Source organism: Pelecanus crispus, chromosome 1 (genome assembly GCF_030463565.1).
Source record: "Pelecanus crispus isolate bPelCri1 chromosome 1, bPelCri1.pri, whole genome shotgun sequence".
Taxonomy (NCBI): domain Eukaryota; kingdom Metazoa; phylum Chordata; class Aves; order Pelecaniformes; family Pelecanidae; genus Pelecanus; species Pelecanus crispus.
In genome coordinates this window covers 219,535,479-219,556,173 of record NC_134643.1, presented here as the reverse complement: position 1 = coordinate 219,556,173, position 20,695 = coordinate 219,535,479, and the positions used below count along the sequence as shown (strand labels likewise).

At 37.5% G+C, this 20,695-nt stretch overlaps 1 protein-coding gene across 7 annotated transcripts in view; it reads left to right on the top strand.

The window, feature by feature from the left end:
* The window catches only part of DLG2 (discs large MAGUK scaffold protein 2), a 677,470-nt gene that overhangs the window by 389,507 nt on the left and 267,268 nt on the right, over nt 1–20,695 (top strand). For 5 of the 7 annotated variants that reach the window (XM_075727693.1, XM_075727696.1, XM_075727698.1 and 2 more), the window contains 2 exons: nt 2,821–2,962; nt 19,439–19,594. In XM_075727693.1, the coding sequence (XP_075583808.1) occupies nt 2,821–2,962; nt 19,439–19,594 (298 nt within the window). The remainder of the gene's footprint in view (nt 1–2,820; nt 2,963–19,438; nt 19,595–20,695) is intronic. The other 2 variants (XM_075727697.1, XM_075727694.1) reach the window with 1 other exon arrangement.

Below are 20,695 nucleotides of genomic sequence, written 5' to 3'. Positions count from 1 at the left end.
ATGTTTATTGCCACTTCAGTATACTTCACTCATGAAATATTACTAATAATACAGCTCTGCTAAAGTATTTTTGCAGCAAAAGTAACAATGTAGCTGATATACCGCTGTGCTGATTCCAGTTAGCCATTGTCCAGGTGATCAGACTGAACTGTAACTCTTGTGACAAATACCATAAAAAGTATATGCAAATATATTTTGAAATATGATTAGATTTTTAGACTGGAGTCCGCTGTCCACTGAAGAATTGGAACAAGCAGCAAACCATCTTGTACAAACTTAGTGAAAAGCCTGAGGCAAATATGTATTGTATTTAACTAAAATATTTACTTGGAATGTAAAAATCACTGCTCTACTTACAAAAATGCACCTATTTTCTGTGTATATTCAATTCCCAAATTATTTTTCCACTTTCCTTTATTCTCAGCCTGTCCATTAACTTTATATGTTCATCTGCTGTTTTCTCACTGGGGACCAAGGCCTCATTTGTCCTTGCATTCCATGTACACTCTGTTGTAGGAAAAATTGTTAAAACAATATAGTAAAGCTCAATGAAGGATCTCATAGGAAGGGAAGATGATTTTATTTTAAAACAAATTGATTTCAATCAGACTGTCATATCCATGCACTCAAAATTGTCTAGGCTCATGTCCAGCATTCAGGTAGAAAGACATGCATCCAGGTCCATTGTCAGGACTCCCTGAGATGACCAAGTCCAAGGGTGGGTGGCTGTGGAGTCCTTATACACATACACCTCCTTGTGTTGAGAACCTCCTTGCTGATGTGCTTTTTGTACCCTGAAGGAGATGACAGCAATTAGGATCTTCTGTCTCTCCCATCTGTCCCACCTACGCATGTCTTCAGGATTTACTCACTTCTCTTATCTCCTTATCTGAGTGTTCTAGGCTCCAATCTAGTCTTTATTTCCTGCCATCATCTCTTAATGGCTTGAGTCTTTGTTTTAGTTTGGGTGTAGGCTGTCCTGAGAAGTTACATATAGTTATGTGGAGTATTGATGACCTATTGATGAATCTAGGTGCTATCACTACATGCCATTCTTATACCCCTCCTGCCAGTCCTGGTCTCCATACCCAAGCATTCCCATTCCCTTTTCATTCACAGCAATCTTAACATTTCAGTTGCAGCTTTTCATACCACTGGTTCCTGTTAGTCTAAACAGTTCATTACTGAAACTCCCTTTCTTCATTTAGTTGTTAATTAAAAACTGTCTGCCTTGGGTTCAACTACCAACAGGGTAGCTGCACCATCTAACAACTGGATGGAAGTTTAATTTTTGACAAGAGCTTCAGCAACTAGTCCATACCCATCTTGATCTCCTGCCAGTAATCCTAGGTACACATAAGGTCAAACAAGGGCTGGGAAAGGCAGATTTTCTCTGTAAATTATAGAAATTTGGATTTTTTGCACTTTTGTATAGTGTTGCTACTGTGGACTAAGTTGAGGGAAAAGCTAACTATCCATAATCCTCCTTATTCAGACTGCTCCATAAAAATAGAAGGAAAGGTTTTGTAATGTGCGCATCAGGTGGTATACTCAACTGTGCTGAGGATACCTATTTAGTTAGCAAATGTTACAACAGATGGCAATCATTTTGTTCAGTAGCAGTCTGGTCTGGATCTTAGCAGAGCCCAAGAAGTAAAAATGCTAAATGTTCCTATCCAATCTCCTGCTTTATAATACTTTCCAAAATAATGATTTGGGAGTTCTAAAACAGTGTGTTTTATTATGTCAGATTATAGATCAGCAGCATATAAGAAGACAGAAGTAATTCCAGAGGGAGAGTAAAGGTTGAAAAGATTTGCAGTAGCCTATCCCAGGCTGTTGGTGCACACAGATTCATTTATCCTCAGGGAACCTTTCATTATACCTACATGTTCGGTGTATTTCAGAACGGGTAATGGCCTTTCCCTGTAGAGATGTTTTGCTTTGAAACATTCTGTGTCTCAGCATCTGAGAGAAAGACTAAAACTAATGCTAGAAAGTTTAGCTGTCGTCTTCTCATGAGAAATTTAATCATAGCTCATTGCGGAAGCACGTATCATTGTTTTTCCTATGTATAATTTCCTTTTCCAATTACATTAGCTGGAGATTGAATACTACTATTATTACATCTCTCCAGTCATAAATATCCCCAGTAACTTCAGAATAGCAAAAAGCAAGCAAACAACAAAACCCACAGACCCAATATAGAATCATAGTCCTGTAATTTTCATTCTTAATCATTATTATGTAAGAGATTTGTATCCACTTTCTATTTCAAATATACAGATTTACTGTGATCTAAATGCCATCTATGTTGGTACTGACGTTTCAATTATATTGGGAATTTTGGCAGCTTTAGTAGATCACAGCTTTAAATCTTCACCATGCATAATTCTTGCCATACATAAAATTCCTGCTCTTATCCTGCATTGAGCTCTTACTATATTACTCCCATTGCTGTATATTGGAACCAAAAAGAGGAGTGTGCTTTTAATCTCATTCTCTCCTATTTACATTTCCTTCCTAACTGAAGAAAATGTTTCCTGTCTCCCAAACTATCATTTCGTATTCAGATCTCCTCTAAAGAGTCAATCCCTGCAAATGAGCCAACATTGTTATCATTATTATTAACTTCTCAGGAAAACTCGAGCTGTTCACTCTTTTTTGTTACATTTTAAGCTCTCTCAGACAAGGTTTACCTGTTTTGGTGTTATTTACAGCAATGAGCACGTTCTTGGTACTTAACTAAAAAATGCTGCTCTTGTGACATCTAATCAAACATGAAAGTGGCTAACTAGAAATGCTTATTCTTACCATCAGCTTATTCTCCACCAATGGAAAATCATATACTTTCTTCTGGAAACAATGGCACTTTAGAGTACAAGGCATCCCTGGCCCCTATCTCACCAGGAAGATACTCACCCATTCCAAAGCACATGCTTGTGGAGGACGACTACACCAGGTCAGATGCTTCTCTTTATTTGTTACCTTTCATGGCAATTACAAAGGACATAGGTAAAGCGTTCAGTGCACCTCAAATAGAATACAGCATATAGTTCTTTTCACCGGTGTTCAAGGGAAGATGAATTGAAACTGTTGCAGTGTGAAAACAACTGAGAAAGATCACATGAATGATGACCTAAGGTCCATGTTGTCTGGGTGCAATCCTGCACTGGTTCCTAAACAACGTGGCTGCACTAGAACAGTGCTAGCATTGAGAAAAATTTTCTGCTTCTTAACACAACTAGGAGATCTTAGGATCAGTGACTCATCTGGCTCACTGCATGTATGGGTGGAGGAACTGTATGTGCATTGTACCTGTCTGTGACAGAACACTCTGAAAGGTCCAGCTTGTTTCATTTAGTGAAAGCGAGGATGAAATAGCCTGTAATTGCTCTGTGTATGTGCGTTGAAAGAGAAATGTTATGGAGAGAAAACACTATGGGGAAAGAAAAAATATGTATGAACTGGCTGCAAATACATGTAGGAGGGAAACTGGAAAAAGTTTGTTAACCATTAGAGCAATCATAGTATGAAACAGTTTTCTGTGAGAGCATAGAGGTTAAAAGGAAACTGTTTATGCAGTGGCACTTGATACCTTTATAAAAGGGGTTCTTTGATGTGTTTACCAGCAAAATGACCCTGGAAATTGCTTCTAATTTTTTTTTTTTTAATAATCCTAAAAGAATTGTGACTACTGTATGGAAGTACGGTAGCAGAATTGTATCTATGTAGTTGATTTCTAGGTAGAAAAGACACATAGGAAAATGCAGGGAGGGTTCTTTTATGCCTTGTGTTAGATCAACACTGAACGTCACTGATGAGACAGTGTGTATTTATCTTTTTATTTGAAGAGCACTAGCATTTACTTAGAAGACAACAGTTGTTAAGTTTGTAAAATGAGCCCTCATTACAATGTCTAGTGCCACAGAAAATGAGAATTTTTTTTTTTTTTTTCCTCTGCTTCAGTATTTATAAATTCATTGTGTGTAAAGCTAGGAGGGGATTGTTCCGATCATCTAACCTGACCTACTGTGTATCTCAAGCCAAAGAGTCTCATCCACTTATGTATTCATCTGCTTCATAACTTAATAATTTGCATTTCATTTTTCTTGTTGCATATGATTATGATCTCAAGCTGCTTAACTTGTTGGATCAGGCAGATTCAGAGTAACTAAATCATGATACAGTGTTTAATCAGGACATAAATGTATGGAAACCACACCTTACTTCCCTGTCTTGTCTAAAAGAATTTCTCCTTTGTTTTGATTGAGGACGCAAAGCTGACATTGCTTTCCTTCAGCTTATGAGACATTCAATTAAGATTAATTTTCTCCAAAGGGTTCCAAGAAGTTACATTTTTTAATTAATAGTTAAACACTGATTTCATTAAATTGTTCATCAAGGCTTTACCTGGGCTAGTACTGACCTCATAATTTCTAAAAAGCCTATGTATAAGAAGAATACCGGTATAGTATCTGGGTTACAGTGATGAAGGCTTTGTCAATAAGCTCTCCTTCTGTAATGAGATGTCAGCACACTTATTACTAAGAAAGAGTTGGCAAAATTTAAAAACAGAAAAAAAATGCAACCTTAAAAGTAGATAATAGCTAAGGAGACCAAGAAGTCACAGAAAGTGAAGGAAGTAATCCTAAAAAAGGAGAAAAGCTGCCCTGAGAATGAAAAGACCATTTAAACAGTTAGAAGATCTGTAAGATTAGGAAGAAGTATCTTTAGACAGTCCTGTGTTTCATTATGTTCCATGTAGCTGATTTTAATTTTCAAATTACTTCTACAAAAAAAAAAAAAAAAAAGAAAGAAAGAAAATAAAAAAAGAAAAAATAGTCATAGAGAAGAATGACAGTCCTAGCCCATTAGTTCAGCAGATATCCAGTAGAAAGCATACTTGCTCAAAGAACAGTTCAGGGTATATTTTGAAATTAATTAGTGTGTCTTTTTGATCTTTTTAGGAAGAAAGATGTATTCCTATCCTGATATTTTTAGCTTGTTTTTAAACAGTTAATTTTGCTGGTTTAGCTCCTGACAGTAAAACCAAATACTGACACAGTCTGGTTCTTGACTGAGGTATTCACACCAATGTCCGTTTTGTATCATTTGGGGAAAGAAATGAATGCCCAGAGAAGCCATGTATATTCTCTGAGATGCTCCTCTCCTGTGTTCTTCTTCCTATCCGGATTTCCAGATTAGTGTGTTGTCTAATGAAGGGCTGATATCCAAAGTCTTCTGTGGCATTGGCACTATTGACAGGAGAGGCTGACTCTACAAGCATGACCTTCTCTGGAAGGCATGTGGTGCTGGCAGAAATGAAGGTGTCGAGTAGTAGGAGCAGACTCTGAATGCAACAGAGCAAATCAGATTAAAATCTCGTAGTTCTAAACAAGTATTTACTTTGACCTGTTGAAAAGGAGGAGGCTATTATGGAGTTAATTATATTAGTGATAATAGTTTATATGCTACACTGATACCCAGGATGCAAAAGCACAGAGATAAAATGAATGCAGTCATAAGAAAAATGACACTTCGTGCAATCGCATTTCCTCACTGGACATATGTCATACAGCGCTATCTGAGAGACACCCAAACAAGAGCCAGAGACCAGGTTTCTCCTCTGACTACAATGGCCAAGAAGCTCTGACCTTCAAAACTGAACCATTTAACCCTTGAATGATGCTGAGCCTTTTTTTTTTTTTAAGATGTTCATGTAGCTAATTATTGCCTGCTGATTCAAGTGGGACTATTGAAAATGCCACAGCTAATTCTCACAGTGATTTTCACAGCTGTAAGCGGAGAATAGTGAATGCACTTTTTCTGTGCAATGCCATAGGATTTGCTGATGAGTCTGCCATTAAAACAAGAAGATATTTGGAAAGTCTTTGTTGCTGACCAGTTTAGAAAGACTTAAAATCTTTTCAGAAGTTAATTAACATATTGATAATTTTAGTGAAACCTATAGATCCCTTGATTGCAGCATTTATAGTTAAGTTTCCTCACATAATTTTTTATAATTAAGATGATTGCCAACTACTGCAGAGCTATCTATTAAAACTACCTACTTCTTGCTATAATAGGTTTTCAGGGCTAATTTACATGGTAATCACATAAGGAAATTTATTGCCCATGGAGTCATAATATGGCAACACTTCTGGCAGATTTTCGTTTGTGCCAGCTAAAAAAATTTGGAACAATAACTTCTCCACTATAAGAGGCTTTTGCAATTTTGTAATTCTTTGGACACCTGATTTGAGTGAGGCTGATGACAAGCTTTCTTTTAACTCACTTGCGTAAAGCTTAAATGGTTGAACATTCAACTCAATTTTTTCACTTTCTCTTGCTTTTCTGTTTCTCTTTTTTTGTTCCAGTTGTAAGGTTTTTTTAACCTAAATGCTTGTATTTTGCCTAACAAAAATGTGTTTCTGTTGATAAAAAGTTGTATTTTTTAGTCTGATATTGAACCTGTGTCTGAAAAAACTTCAGTACAACTTTTACTTAATAAAACTATGGGGAAAAAATAACTTAATCCAATCACAAGGGATAGAAAAGTAACAAACCATCTTCAGCCACAAGTTTTAATGGAGTCGGATGTTGTCTTTTAATTACTGAGCTTTTGTAAGCTGTGTATATTATTGGTCCAAAATGCTGTCAGTGATAGGCATAATTTACTTTTTGTTTTGATGGATTCATTTTAAATTCACTTGGGTTGGAAGCTTTGCCTTTCTGTATTTTTTATAAAAATTGTCAACTTTTAAAATTTAAATAAAATAACACAAGTTCAGGTTAGTAGAATGTGGGATCAAAAGTGGATAAAAGCTATATGCCAAGTAACTCTAGCAATACAATCTTCATCATTCTGCAACTAAGTCCTCACTTGTTTTAGTTTCTAGTAAGATTAAAGTGTTGTGCAGGCAATGCAGGAGAATCCTTGGTTACATTGCTGACGATTTCCTAATGCTGCTAGAGGGGAGAAACAGGAATAATTCTCTGCTTGACTTGCTGCTTACGAAAAGGGAAGAAGTAGTGGCAGAGGTGGTGATAAACAGCTGGGATCAGAGTGACCACGAGTTGTTTCAGTTCATGATTCAAAGGAAGTCCAGAAAGATAGTCAGCAAGTTACAACTGTAGACATCAGAAGAGCAGACTTCAGCCTTTTCGGAGAATTGCGAAGCAAAATCTCTTGGGATGCTGCCACAGAGACACAGGGTCCATGAAAGGTGGATGATTTCTCAATAAACCTTATTGAGAACTCAGGAATGAACTTCCTGTTAAGCAGGAAGGAGGGGGATTCAGCAGAAGGCCTTCTTGGCTGAGCAAAGAGCTTTCTGATGAACTAAAATGCAAGATGTAGAGAAGCATTGTTTGACTGCTTAATGACAAAATCAGAAAGCTGATTGATTTGAATGAATACTTACAAGGGTCATAAAGGAAAACAAAAAGTGATACTGCAGGTGTGCTACTTTCAAAAATGAAGGTAAAATTTGGTGAAGGGAAAAACTGATGAATGGGGGGGGAGACAAGGTAATGACAGATAATATAGAAAAAGCTGAAGTACTCAGCATCATCTTTGCCAGGCATTTAAGGGACCAGAATGTAATTGGACGAGTCAGCATAAATTTACCAAAAGCAAATCATGTGCTTGTTCCAGCATGGTTGCCTTTCCTGATGAAATGACTAGCTGCATGGATGAGGGGAGAGCAGTAGCTGCCCTATACCAACCAGTGCCACAGCACAGGTGCTGCCTTGAGCAGGAATGCCTCTTTGTTGGGTGAAAACACAGCTGTTTCCAAAGGCATACCTGACCCATGCCATAACTCCCACATATGTGTGTCTGGGATCTGCTGTGGGGCACATGGTGATTCCTCTTCTCCACTAGTTGCCGTGGGGAGTGGCTGCAAAGGTATTTCTCACACCTCTTCTGTGGGCAGGAGAAGGTGTAACACGGGGAGCACCCTTTAAAACTCCTCCAGCAGCCTCTCATCCAAACATGAGGAAGTGTTGGATAAACATGTACAGCTAATCCATAGTTGGAAAGAAGATATGATTTGTAAAGGTTTGGAAACCTTCTGGATACCCTTTTGGGTATCTCCTGGATTGTATGCTGTCACCTTGCTCATTAGCATTCTCCCAGCATGGCTATGCTTATTTGCATGCAACGGCAGACTTTGGTAAGGCTTTTGACACAGTCTCCCACAGCACTGTCATTCGAAAGCTGAGAAAGAGTGGACTAAAAGAAGAGATGGGGTTGGGAACTTACTGAACCTGTAGGCTCAAAGGGTAATGATCATCACTTGACATCTGCCAGGTGGTCAGTGATGAGCAGAGTAGCTCAGGATATCTTGGGTGTCAGTGAATATCTTCATCAATGACCTAGATCATGACACAGAGTGCACCCTCAGCAAATTTGCAGAGGATAATAAACTAAGGGGGAGTGGTTAACATGACAAATGGCAGAGCTATATTCCAGAGCAATCTTGATATACTCGAGCACTTGAGGCCAGAAGAAGCCTCATAAATTTCAGTAAGAAGAAGTCTGCACTTCAGGCTGAACAGCTGCTCACACTTGTACGGACCATGAAACAAACATCTGAATTGCAGCTTCATTGAAAATGACCTGGAGGTTACAGTGGATGCCAGCAGGAACGTGGACCCAGGAGTGCACTCTCATTGCCAGTCAGGTAATCAGCATACTAGGCTATATTAGGAGAAGCATGGCCAGCAGAAAAAGTTATGTTATTTTCTAGAAGACTGTGACCAGTTCCCATTCTTCGACTTCAAGAGGGTTGTGGAAAAACAGGAGAGGGTCCAACAGATTCTGAGTCCTAAATTACAGGGAGGTTAGAGGCATGTTGAGGGAACTGGGGGTTGTTTAGTGTTGTGAAGAAGAGATTAAGGGGCCATCTAAGAGCACCCTATAAGTACTCAGTAGCAAAGATGATGAAACCAAACTCTTCTCAGTAGAGAAGGACCAATGGCCACAAACATTGGCTTTGCATGTTCTGATTTCAATTTGAGAAGAAAAAAAAGACACCAGGTGGGCGTAGTAGTGCTGGAGCAGGTTGCTTAGAAGGGTTGTGAAATATCCACCCTTTGAGATTTTTAAGATTTGGCTAGATAAAATCATGGCTAATCTGATCTAATGTTGGCAATAATCCTGCTTCAAGCACGAGATTGGATGAGGTGACCTACAGAGATGCTTTCCAACCGAGTTTTCTATGACAGTAGGAAGAAAAAAAGTGGGTTGTTTTTTTTTTTGTTTTAGTCTTTTTGTGGAACATTCATTACTAATACAGCTGAGAGTGAAGTTACAATTTACTCCTTAGCAGATGTCTGCCTTCCTATTTCCAGAAATACTGAAATTATAGCCTAAAAATCCTGTAGCTTTTAGATGTTCATTCCTTCTGTCTTTAATGAACAACATCAGCAAAAGATCCATAAAAATAAAGAACTACTATCTTGAGTTTTTACTTCCTTTTTAACTTCAGAAAATGGTAACATCAAACTTCTGTGCTTCAGCTGATAAAAAATTCACTTTAACATTTAACTCTGGCTAGATATTAAAGATTCATGGATGAAAAAGCTGTCTGAGTTATCTGTTTTGCTGTGAAAAGCATGTTTGATTTTTTTTTACATGCATCTTTGCAAAATAACATTTTCTGGATGAGGAGGAGGTGCTGGGGATTGGAAGGGAGAAAAAGAGCCATTAACTTGAAGTCTCAGGGGATGTTTTCCCTGTACTGAAAGTAGCATTCCTGAACTGTTTCGTGTTTACTTATATAAATTTGCTAGTTGAATTGAGGATATTTTATAGAAACACCTTTAAATTTGTATTGATACACAGATTTGACTTTTCAGTATTAAACCATTGCAAATAATATTATGGTTTGTGTGTTATAAAACTATCAATAACAGTTTTCTGACAATAGTTTTATGAAGCACAACAATAGGAAAAAAGAACTGCAGTTTTTAGTAATGAAAACTGTTCCTTTGGGATCTCTAATGCGTTGACTTAGATCACCCATTGACAAAATGTTCTGCATGTTTTAAAAGTGTATATTTGCTGAAAGGAGCTAGCTGCATTTACTGTTAGTTTTTGTGTGGGAACAGAATTGAAACTCATGTTTCCCAGATGAAGATCTCCAAGTACTGTAGGTAGAACTTTCAAATGGTGAATTTTACACCATGTTTTGACCCCATGTTACTATATGAGTGATGAGAAAAAGATATGTAGAAGTACTCAAATGCAGTTATATGAATATGACAGGTAATTGTGAGCTCTCAACAATCATATCACCATGCCTAACCCAAACTCAACAAGTCCCTATGCCCTAAAGAGAATAAACTATACATATTAATATGGGGAGACTGATAATGCTTTTTATTTATTCTTCCTATTAAATTACTCATAACTGTGGCAGATTAATTGTTCAAGTTAATATTTTCATGCTCAGTTTTTTGCCTGGGGCTGGATTTGTTTATCTAGGGACAGCAAAGGTTGCATGTTTGTTTTGCTTTAAAATTTAGTGTAAATTATATCTATTATTTTTAAAGTAATTTTAATTAACCACTATTATTATCAAATTAAATTGCATTTATTTTTAACCATAACAACTTGGTCATTTAAGGGATGGAGAGAGAATTACATGGCTTAGTTTATGTTCTATTCTATTCTACTCTATTCTATGTTAAAAGTTGTGGTGATATTATATTTTAAATATTGTAATAATTGTATCAGGAATAGTGTGGCCAGCAGGAGCAGGGAAGTGATTGTCCCCCTGTACTCGGCACTGGTGAAGCCACACCTCAAATACTGTGTTCAGTTTTGGGCTCCTCACTACAAGAAAGACATTGAGGTGCTGGAGCGTGTCCAGAGAAGGGCAACAAGGCTGGTGAAGGGTCTGGAGCACAGGCCTTATGAGGAGCGGCTGAGGGAACTGGGGTTGTTTAGTGTGGAGAAGAGGAGGCTGAGGGGAGACCTTATTGCTCTCTACAACTACCTGAAAGGAGGGTGTAGTGAGGTGGGTGTTGGTCTCTTCTCCCACGTAGTTAGCGATAGGACGAGAGGAAATGGGCTCAAGTTGTGCCAAGAGAGGACAAGACTGGATACTAGGAAAAATTTCTTCACAGAAAGGGTTGTCAAGCATTGGAACAGGCTGCCCAGGGAAGTGGTTGAGTCCCCATCCCTGGAGGTCTTTAAAAGACGTGTAGATGTGGTGCTTAGGAACATGGTTTAGTGGTGGTCTTGGCAGTGCTAGGTTAATGGTTGGACTTGATGATCTTAAAGGTCTTTTCCAACCCAAATGATTCTATGATTCTGTAATATTCCATACATAGCTTCAGAGTGTTGAAGTATGGGAGCTGATGAAACTGAATTCACATAGTATTTCTACTGCATTTGTAAAGATCTATCTAAATGCCAACAAATACAAGTTTTCAGAAAAACTGCAGTTCATCTATCCTCCAAAATGTATCTAATATTTTTTTGCAGTAGAACTCTAAGATTCTGTACTCACACTGTGGTATATCAAAGCTTCTCAGAATTTTGTAATACTGGACTAGATTATTTAAAAAGGCCAGCATGACTGAGCACAGCATTATAGACCAAAGCTAATTTTTCTCTCTGCTTATTTCTTCCAGCCCTTTCTGGCACAGAAACATAATCAGGGGTGATTCTGTTCTGTGCTCTGAATGCCCAGTCCTGACAGATTTTAACATTGAAGAGACTGGAGGAATAGAGGGAGTGTATTTGGCAAGGCATTATGGTGAGACTGGGTGTGAAAATGAGAGAGAACTTGTCACTGGTTGTGTGAGAATGGAAATCACAAGAAGGGAAGACTGGTATTTATTGGGTAAGAAAACTTGGATTTGGAAGGAGAATTGAGGACAAGGAATAACATAAGTGAGAAATGGGTGAAGAGGCATGAAGAAGCGGTGGAGAAAAGTAGCCTGGAGAAGAGCAGCAATGAATTTCAGGGCTGCTGAACCAGCAACTCCCTCAGACAGTAAGACATGAGGTTTGAGATAATCGATAGTTGTGCAAGAAGGCTGGGACAAGAAACAGAGATAGAGAGCAGGTAGGAAAAGTTGCTGATAAGACGCTGGCAGTATCAGGCTAGAGCCATCTCTCTGTAGAAAAAAGGAGAGGAACACAGGTTTCTGGGGTTTGCATGATGCGCGCGTGATCCCACCAGGCAGTTTGTTGTGATAGTTCATCTGCATTGCCTGTTCATCTGGAGGATGACAGCCTGCTGCTGCTACTGGTTACTCCCCATCTCTCATGAGGTAGAGTTCTCATGCTCTAGCTCTTAAGTTGGTGACCCTGGTGATGATTATGTTGAATTCAGTATGTTGTCCCATAATAGGTTATCTTTCTTGGTTTAGTCTTTGATCAGTCTCAGGAATTATTTAAAAAAAATGTTAAAAGAACACTATTCAAGATACACATTAAATTTTCAGTTAAGAAAAGAAAAAATTAAGTTCAGCTGCATAACCTTAAATTGGACCTGTGGTCAAATACAATGGTACAGTATTTAGTTATGCTATCATCTAAAAATGTCTACTTGTAGAACACTTGTCAACAGCTTTTTGGAAAAAAAAGTCACAGTTGTATTTCTTAGCTCTATGTTATTATTTGTTCCCTTCAATGAAGCATGAAATTGCTAAATTACAAAGCAACTGTTTTATATTTCATGTATTTAAAAAGCAAATTCTAGCAAACTAATTGTTGAACTTTACAAATGCATAATAATTGTTTGCATATCATAAGATTTCATTTTGCTACCCCAAATTTATTTTAAATAATAAGTCTTAACTTGGGAGAATAATTTATGTTAAAGTAAAAATGTAGTTGTTGTCAAGTCACCAGACAATCTGTTATGTCCTGAGTAATCCACACATATTTAATCAGGCCTGTCAGAGATCCCCAAGTAATAGCATTTGACTATTTCTAATACAGTCAGTGGAAGCTACTTATTACTTGATACTTTAAAAAAAGTCAAATCTACTTTAGTGCTTGTATGGAGACTTTTGAAATGAGGTAGTAGGGTTGGCAATGATAATACATACAGAAATGGTAAGTAACTTTTAATAGCGCATAGAGGAAAAAGATAACCCTAAATACATACTACATGTATCATGGACACGGACTCTTAAAGCAGCTATTACCACTCCAGAAAGACACCTTGGGGTGATTGTGGTTAGTTCTGTGACATTGTGAGCTCAGTACTCAAGAGCAGTCAGAAAGGTAATTAAGAATGGAAATAGGATCTGATATGAAAGGAAAAGAGTGCAAAAGATGATGTTTTTCTGTATGAATCTATGATGCATCCAAGTCTTGAATACTACATGGAGGCAACTGGAAAAAGCCCCAGAAGAGGGTGACAGAGATGCGCAGGGGTGTAGCATGGTTTCCAGGCGGAGCTAAATAACCAGTAATTCCAGTACAGAAAAAAGATGTCAGAGAGAGAGAGAACAGAGGTCTGCAAAAGTACCTGTGACATAGAGAAGGCAACGATTATTAGCACTTTTTTACAGCTCAGATACAGAGAGTTTACAATACATTGTCAAGTCTAAAATACAGAAAAATAGAAGTTTTGGAAATGTTACAAGATGCTATAAATGTGCAACCAAGTAACAGGCTTAAAATACAAAAAGGTAGAGGTTTTTGAGTATGTCATGATTAGTTAGGTTTTGGGACTCATTGTCATAGGGTGTTGTGAAGCCTAAGAGTATAAAACTGTTCAAATATGGATGAGGATAAGTACTCAAATTCATGGTGGATAGGCCCACTAACCACAACTTGCTTGGATTTAATTTCTGGTCTACATGGTCCCTAACCCGCTGTTTTTCAGCAGCTGAGCAGGGAAGGGCCATTCTTTACTGGCCCTGTTTCCTAAAAAGTCACTGCAAGGGACTAGGGCCTTTGGTCTGATAGTCTCACCATTCCGATGTGAAACAGCCGCCTTTTCCATTACTGCAACAGAAAATCATTACTGATTTTTTTTCAAATTAAGCAGTTGTTTCATTTCCTAATTCCTAATGGCTAAGAATAATGAGTGTAGAATTGGGTGTAGAATATTAAAAGTTCTAAATTATACTTATGCCTTCTTGTAGGCCATTTCATTTGAAAACCCAATTAAAATGTTTAAATAGTGTTGTTAAGAGGAACAAGGCAATCCTTAGTCTTCATTATTGTGCTAAAAAAAATGCACTTAAGCACTTGTTTTGCGGTTACAGAAAACTTTAAGGCCCATAGCAGTTAATAATGGAAAAGCTGAGAAATCATTGATTATAGAAGGATTTCCAGAGAGGACTAAGGTAATGTACTTCTGGTATTTTCTTCTGGGTCTTCACACCCCTGCTCTGTCTTTCACTTAGTTGAAATAAACATGTCATATGAGTGAGTGTGTCTTATTTGAATTGCCAGGATACAACTTATGAAATAAAATCAACTTTCGATTCTAAATAAACCTATTGAACAATAAGGTATGTGGTTCTCCTGGAAGGTTATATGAACAAGAAACCAAAAGAAGTCAAAGACATATATATAAAAAGTCACTAGTTATCGGAAGTGGAAGAGTTAATTTGTATTAAATGGCCATTGATTTTTGTTTTAATGGTGATATACTTTTAAAGACAGTTCTTAGCACACTTCCCAGCAACATTATATTAGCAATCCTAATGTATTAGTTGTCTTTACTGAACTTGGGTACAATTAAAAATTGCTACTCAAAAAAAAAAAAAAAATGTTGGAAACTTGTAGCAATGTGAGATTTATTTTCTCTCAGGTCGAATTTAGCATTTCCTGGCTATAGCGCTGCATACGCAATATGCTGTGAAAGCTTAGCTGGTTTCTTTCCATATCATAAAAGGTTTTAAAATCCAAAAAATGAAACTGTTAACATTTAATGCACTATGCGTTGGCAGCCGAACCCTACCAAACAGGATTGTGCAATAAAAAGAGTTAAAATTAAATTGAGGACCCTGCATGATGCTGAGGAGAGAACAGTTTTAATAATGCCATTTTCTTATAACTTCTGCTGTGCAATAAAGCCAGCCTGAAACAATAACACAATGATGATCCAAACAAGGAATAGTAAGGACTACAAACAACTAGGAAGATTTACTTTCTTTACACAATCTGTTATGAAATAAATAAATAAAACCAGTGTCAGATCAATCTGCTACCTTCCACCGTTACTGTTAGCTTTTCCACCAATTAGTTATACTTTTCTGTGGAAATTGTGCCTCATTGCACTTAGGTCTATACTGATCAACAATTCCAGCTTTCATTTTTTTTTTTTTCCTAGAAAACTAGTTTATGACTGTCTGCTGTTCATACTACTGTTTAAAAGCTTACCTTGTGGCATTGAGTGACTTGATTCTCTCTCTTGTGATTGAATTATCTACTGAGGCATGCTCAAGCCAAGCTCTGCTACTACTTACATTTTCTGTTGCCTTTCCTCTACTATTGTATGCCTGATTCTCATGCTAACCTAATTATTGCTGTCCATCTAGACCTAGCAGTTGCTGTTCTCATTTATCACAGAGCTTGGTTTTTAGCTCACTGATAGAGACTGTAGTGTATGTCACTAAATATACAGTTTGAAGACAGAAAGGGAGCAGATCTGCTAAATAAGAAGTTACAGCAGCTGTTAGTTATTTTTTCAGAGTAGATGCATATTAGATAATTACTCATTAAAATAGATATTACAATTATCCAAGAAGTATTTGGCATTTAAGGGGATTTTTTGCATAAGTATTAAAAAAATGAAGATAATGGACAAAATCAATTCCGTAATGTAGTTTTTTGTTCTTTCTCATGTTAAAAATTACAACAATTGCTTAGTATTTATTTTACATAAAACAAAACCTCTGAAGTTGTACTTGCTGTATCTGAGTGATGCAATTGCAAACAAACTACAGTGAATCAGTCCTTAAATAATATATATCTAGCTTTTACACTTTTGTTACAGCATGCTAAATGACCTGCTACATGTTTTTAAATTCATTTGAAGAATTAATTGCATCATAAAATAAGGCCTCAATGTTTATGTTCAGTCTGGCTCTTAATTCTTTTGTAAGAAAAGTTGAGGTGACCTTGACTGTATTTTTTCAGAATGGCATATTAGAAACTCTTTCTAAATAGCAGTGTCCTTGTCCCATGCTTTGAGAGAATACAACCTGTCTCTGTCATAGCACGGGAGAAGGTATGTGAGACAGGATTTATCCGGTGGGCTGATCCCATTGGACAGAAGTTCTTTCTTCTTCTTCCAGTGAGGAGAAATACAAATGACAAGAGAAAATGCCGCATTAGATGAATAATTTAATAAGGATGGGTGGTCCTCATAATTATCTTTTTTTTTAGATTGTTGTCTTCCAAAGTAGGTAGGTACTATTGTAGCTGGGTACTAGTTTGCAATAGAGAAGGGGAAGAGTCAGGAGGATATTTGAAGATAGTAGGTTGCAGCAAGTATCTCACATTACTTGTAAGGATTACTGGCCTACACAAAGCACAGTTTGCATGACCAGGACAGTGATCTGCCCAGTATGTTTTAATTATTCTCCTCATTTCCTTTTTTCACCCCAACTTTAAATTATTTTTACACTATTTAATTTATAATTACTAAATCAAATTGAGAGAGAAAATAAGTTTATTCTGATCTGCACTGGATCCTTGAAGTTACGTACTGCTTATTTTTCAAGTTCTTGTTTTCTGTGCTAATAGAATGTGCAGCCAGGGCCCAGCTATGCAGTTGGCAGTATTAGCATAAGCATCTGAGTAGTATGAAAGTATCTAAAGAATCAGTTTAGTCCATGATCTTAATGACCTTGAAGAATGGCATCTGATGGTAAATAGGTGGCTATGATGATCTCAGACCAGTTCATAGGCCTTACAAGAAATAACTGGAATTAGCTGATAGCCTGAATCCTATTCTAAGCAAAGAGTCCAAGCTTTGAAAGGATAAGAAGTTCCTTTTCTTAACCTTAAGACCTTTCTCTTCAGCTCAGTTACAGAGGGTATGTTGTTAGGTAGGTCACAGTATCACTTATATAATACCAATGTGTGGAGGACTTTATACATCAGCTCAATGACTTTTTCCAACTTTGTGTTATCTTACCACCCAGCAAGACTGAAAGGAGTGAAAAATAATAAATGTTTTAAAATTTGCTGGGCTTCGCAAGACATTTTGTTAGGGCTCTGTGTTTATCTTTGAAGGACTAATTTTGTTTCAATATCTAGGTAGATGTTGAACATTTACCTTCATTTTGGCTTTGGAAGCAGTTTGTAACTGTCAATTAACAGAGCAATCCCTCGTATCTATCCATCTCTGTGGCATGATTTGTGTCTCAGCACAAGGTTGGATGGTCACTCACTGATGACTCAGTGTAGTTTGAGCATTCACAATATATCTAAGGGGTAGCGACATTCTCATGCCATCTACCACTCAGAGGAGACAAGTAACCTGAATATAGAAAGCTAGCAAGTTGTTTATGGACTGGTTAGTTTTCTAAGTCATGAAGAAATCTACAGGTTTTATTCATCTTCCTGCACAGGGGCAATATTTCTTCAATTTTCATAGTAGGTATCATTTATTTGATATTTGTACTTGTTCTTTAATACAGTGCCTAAAAGCAAAAGTGATTTCTGAGGGAATAAAAGACAGTATTGGTCTAAAGTAAAATAATAGAAGTGTTTTTTTCTCTGGATTTTTTGCATTGAAAGCAGCAATGGATTTAGTAAATAAATTATTAAATCCAACCCTCTGAAAAAAAGCGTGAAATATGCTGATAAAAAAGAATTGCTACCTTAAATATTTTTAAAGAGATTTTACTAAATGCTTGATGGAGTGCTTTATAACCAAATGAGTGACAGCTTTGCTATTTTGATATTTGGTAATCTTAAATTGCCATTTTTTTAACTGTAAAGCTTTTCCTGGGAAAATCAGGCACAGAGGGTTCTCAAATCATATGTCAGATTGCTATGAATAATGTTATTAGCATTGAGTGAGACCAATTTTTAAGTAAAGCAGCTACTCCTTTTCCCCCAAAGGATAAAACCAGAAGCTAACAACAAAGGAAAATATGTTCTCTGTATCTGCCAGTGCATCCACAGCTGTAATAAATTCGGGTACCTGTGAAAGTCACAGCAAAAACCACACCCATGTGAGGCACAGTGCAGCCAGAAGAACAAAAAGAGTTCATTAACTGCTTGGCCTCTTGATATTTTCAGGCTTCTGAAATAAGATTTTCATCTAGCTAATACCATATTGCTGTGATTAAAGACTGTGCCATACCCTGGATCTTCTGGCAGAAGGGAGGCTGACAGCAATGGCGTCTTGGCACTCTTTAGAACAGAAACTTGAAATTATGAGTCAAGTTTCACTCTGCCAGTAGGCCCACAGGTATCTGCTGGGACCAATGCAGTAGTTGGAGAAGTTGCATGATGGGAAATGTACTATGTGGTGCATTTTTTGGAAAACTGTTTGCTGGTTGTCTCCTGTGGATCCCTGGCTGGTTGGTACTAAAGGCTGCATCCCCCTCTCCCCTCTCCCCAGGCGGATCCCTGGGAGGGTTGTGGTAAGTATTGCCTCTCCCAAGCGGTTGGACTCCAGGCAGCAGGAGAGAAATGCTAGCTGACCTGTCAGTGTCAGTTTTAGGATCTTATTCTTCATACCTAGCTTCACAGGCTGCTGTCTGTAATTTCAAGCAGCAGTGCAAGTGCGTATGCAGTAGCCTTGTCAATGAGGTTAACTGTTTGAGATGTGGCCTGCATAATCAGATTTTGAAGGTTGAATCCAAAAAGAGAGCAAAGAACTCTTGAAATGAAACGAATTGCCTGCCAATGAGATGAATTGCTTACATAGTTTGTTACCATCAGCGTTGTTGTAGGGTATTGCTCACTTTGACCACAGCTCTACTTGCAAAGCCCCAGCTCATTGGGGCAGGAATACGTTGTATTAACGAGTAATATGTACTTCATCTTTATCTTAAATTAATGGGTAAAAAAATACTGCTTTTCAGGTAATAAACATCCTATTTTATTCTATGCAATGCTCAAAATGAAGATCACAGAAAGCTGTGCAGAAGTAATATTGTTAGATTAAAAAAAAAGAAAGCAGAGCATGTGGGAAAATTCATCACTGAACTTCAGACGTAAGACATTTCCTTTCAGTGCCACACTTCCCATGAGCCAGTTTTATGGCCCACGTATATTGTGTGTATCTTTATATGCGGTTGCTTGTATGCTGTAATACTGTGTTATCAAAGTCTAATGTTTCCTTTAACAGCACACTTGTTAGAAAAGCCCTGCTGAAAAGGTCTTGACAGATTTGCTATGCATGCTTTTAAAATGCTTGCTGTGTTTTCTCTATACTCTCGGCCACTAATATGCACCGATCTTTTACTCTTGTCTCTGTATCACCAGGCCTCCTGAACCTGTTTACAGCACTGTGAACAAACTGTGTGATAAACCACCTTCTCCTAGGCACTATTCCCCTGTCGAGTGTGACAAAAGCTTCCTTCTTACAGCTCCCTATCCCCACTACCACGTAGGCCTGCTCCCTGACTCTGAGATCACCAGGTACTGCATGCGCTTCTTCCTCACCTCCTTCGTTAGAGTGCATGAACATCACTGGATTTATCTCATAGTTTGCATCTTCACCATAGATCTTCTTTTTCTACAGCTTGTGCTTGTTTTTAACCATGCTTTCACATCTGCACCACTGGAAGATATATGCTACCTCGGTATATAATTTTGGTCATCCAAAATCCAGTGATGAACACAGGCAATGTTTTGATCCATTGGAATGGTGCTCTAAAATAGGTTACATAATATGTATCACATTTTACAACTGAATTCATTATTTGTTTCTCTGTGAGTAAAGAAAGTGACTAAGACTTCACTGAAAGCTGTAGTAATTTGGTTTGACTCAGTCATTTTATTTCTGTGTTGTGCACACTTTGTTCACTGAGCATCTTTGGGTTTATAGGGTGGCTGCCTAAGCCATTCAGAAGAAATTGAGCAAAAAATAGTCACCTCCTGCAGCAAGTCGTGGTTGAGAATACATCTAAAATTTAGCATTCCGTAGGCTAGCTATGCTCTGAGAGGAGAGTTTGTAAAACCTAAAACGATGAACATTTCCATAACTGAAGCAATGGAAGACATGTCTATAAAATTTTGTCAGTGATTGCCTCCTGAGAAATATTTAATAAAGAAAAACATACTATCCAAAACTATGCTAGTATAACCCAGCTATTCTTCTATAGTCTACTAAGATACCGGTAAACTATTTGCAAACAAGGCTTGGGAGATAGAGGAAGAGTTAGGCACAAGTTTTCAAGAAGATGTTGGGTGCTTCCTTTGTCAGGAAGAAACTATCATCTTTTATATTGTAAAGTAGAAGAAAAATAATTGTATTTGGAGCTTTGATCATAGACATTTTCTACAGAAACACTTTTCAAAGAGAAGAGTAAAGTGGGAAGAGAAGAGCGAAAGTGTGTAAGTGGAAAGTAAAATGGTAAATTAATGTAAGATACAATAACAGGAAAGAAACCCCAGGGATAAGAAAAACAGCTGTGAAAGGCATTGCAGTGCTATGAAGTGGAAAGCTAAATTAAACAAGCAATAAGACAAATACTAGTGAAGAATGCAACAGATGTGGTAAGACCATGCAAAAGCTGT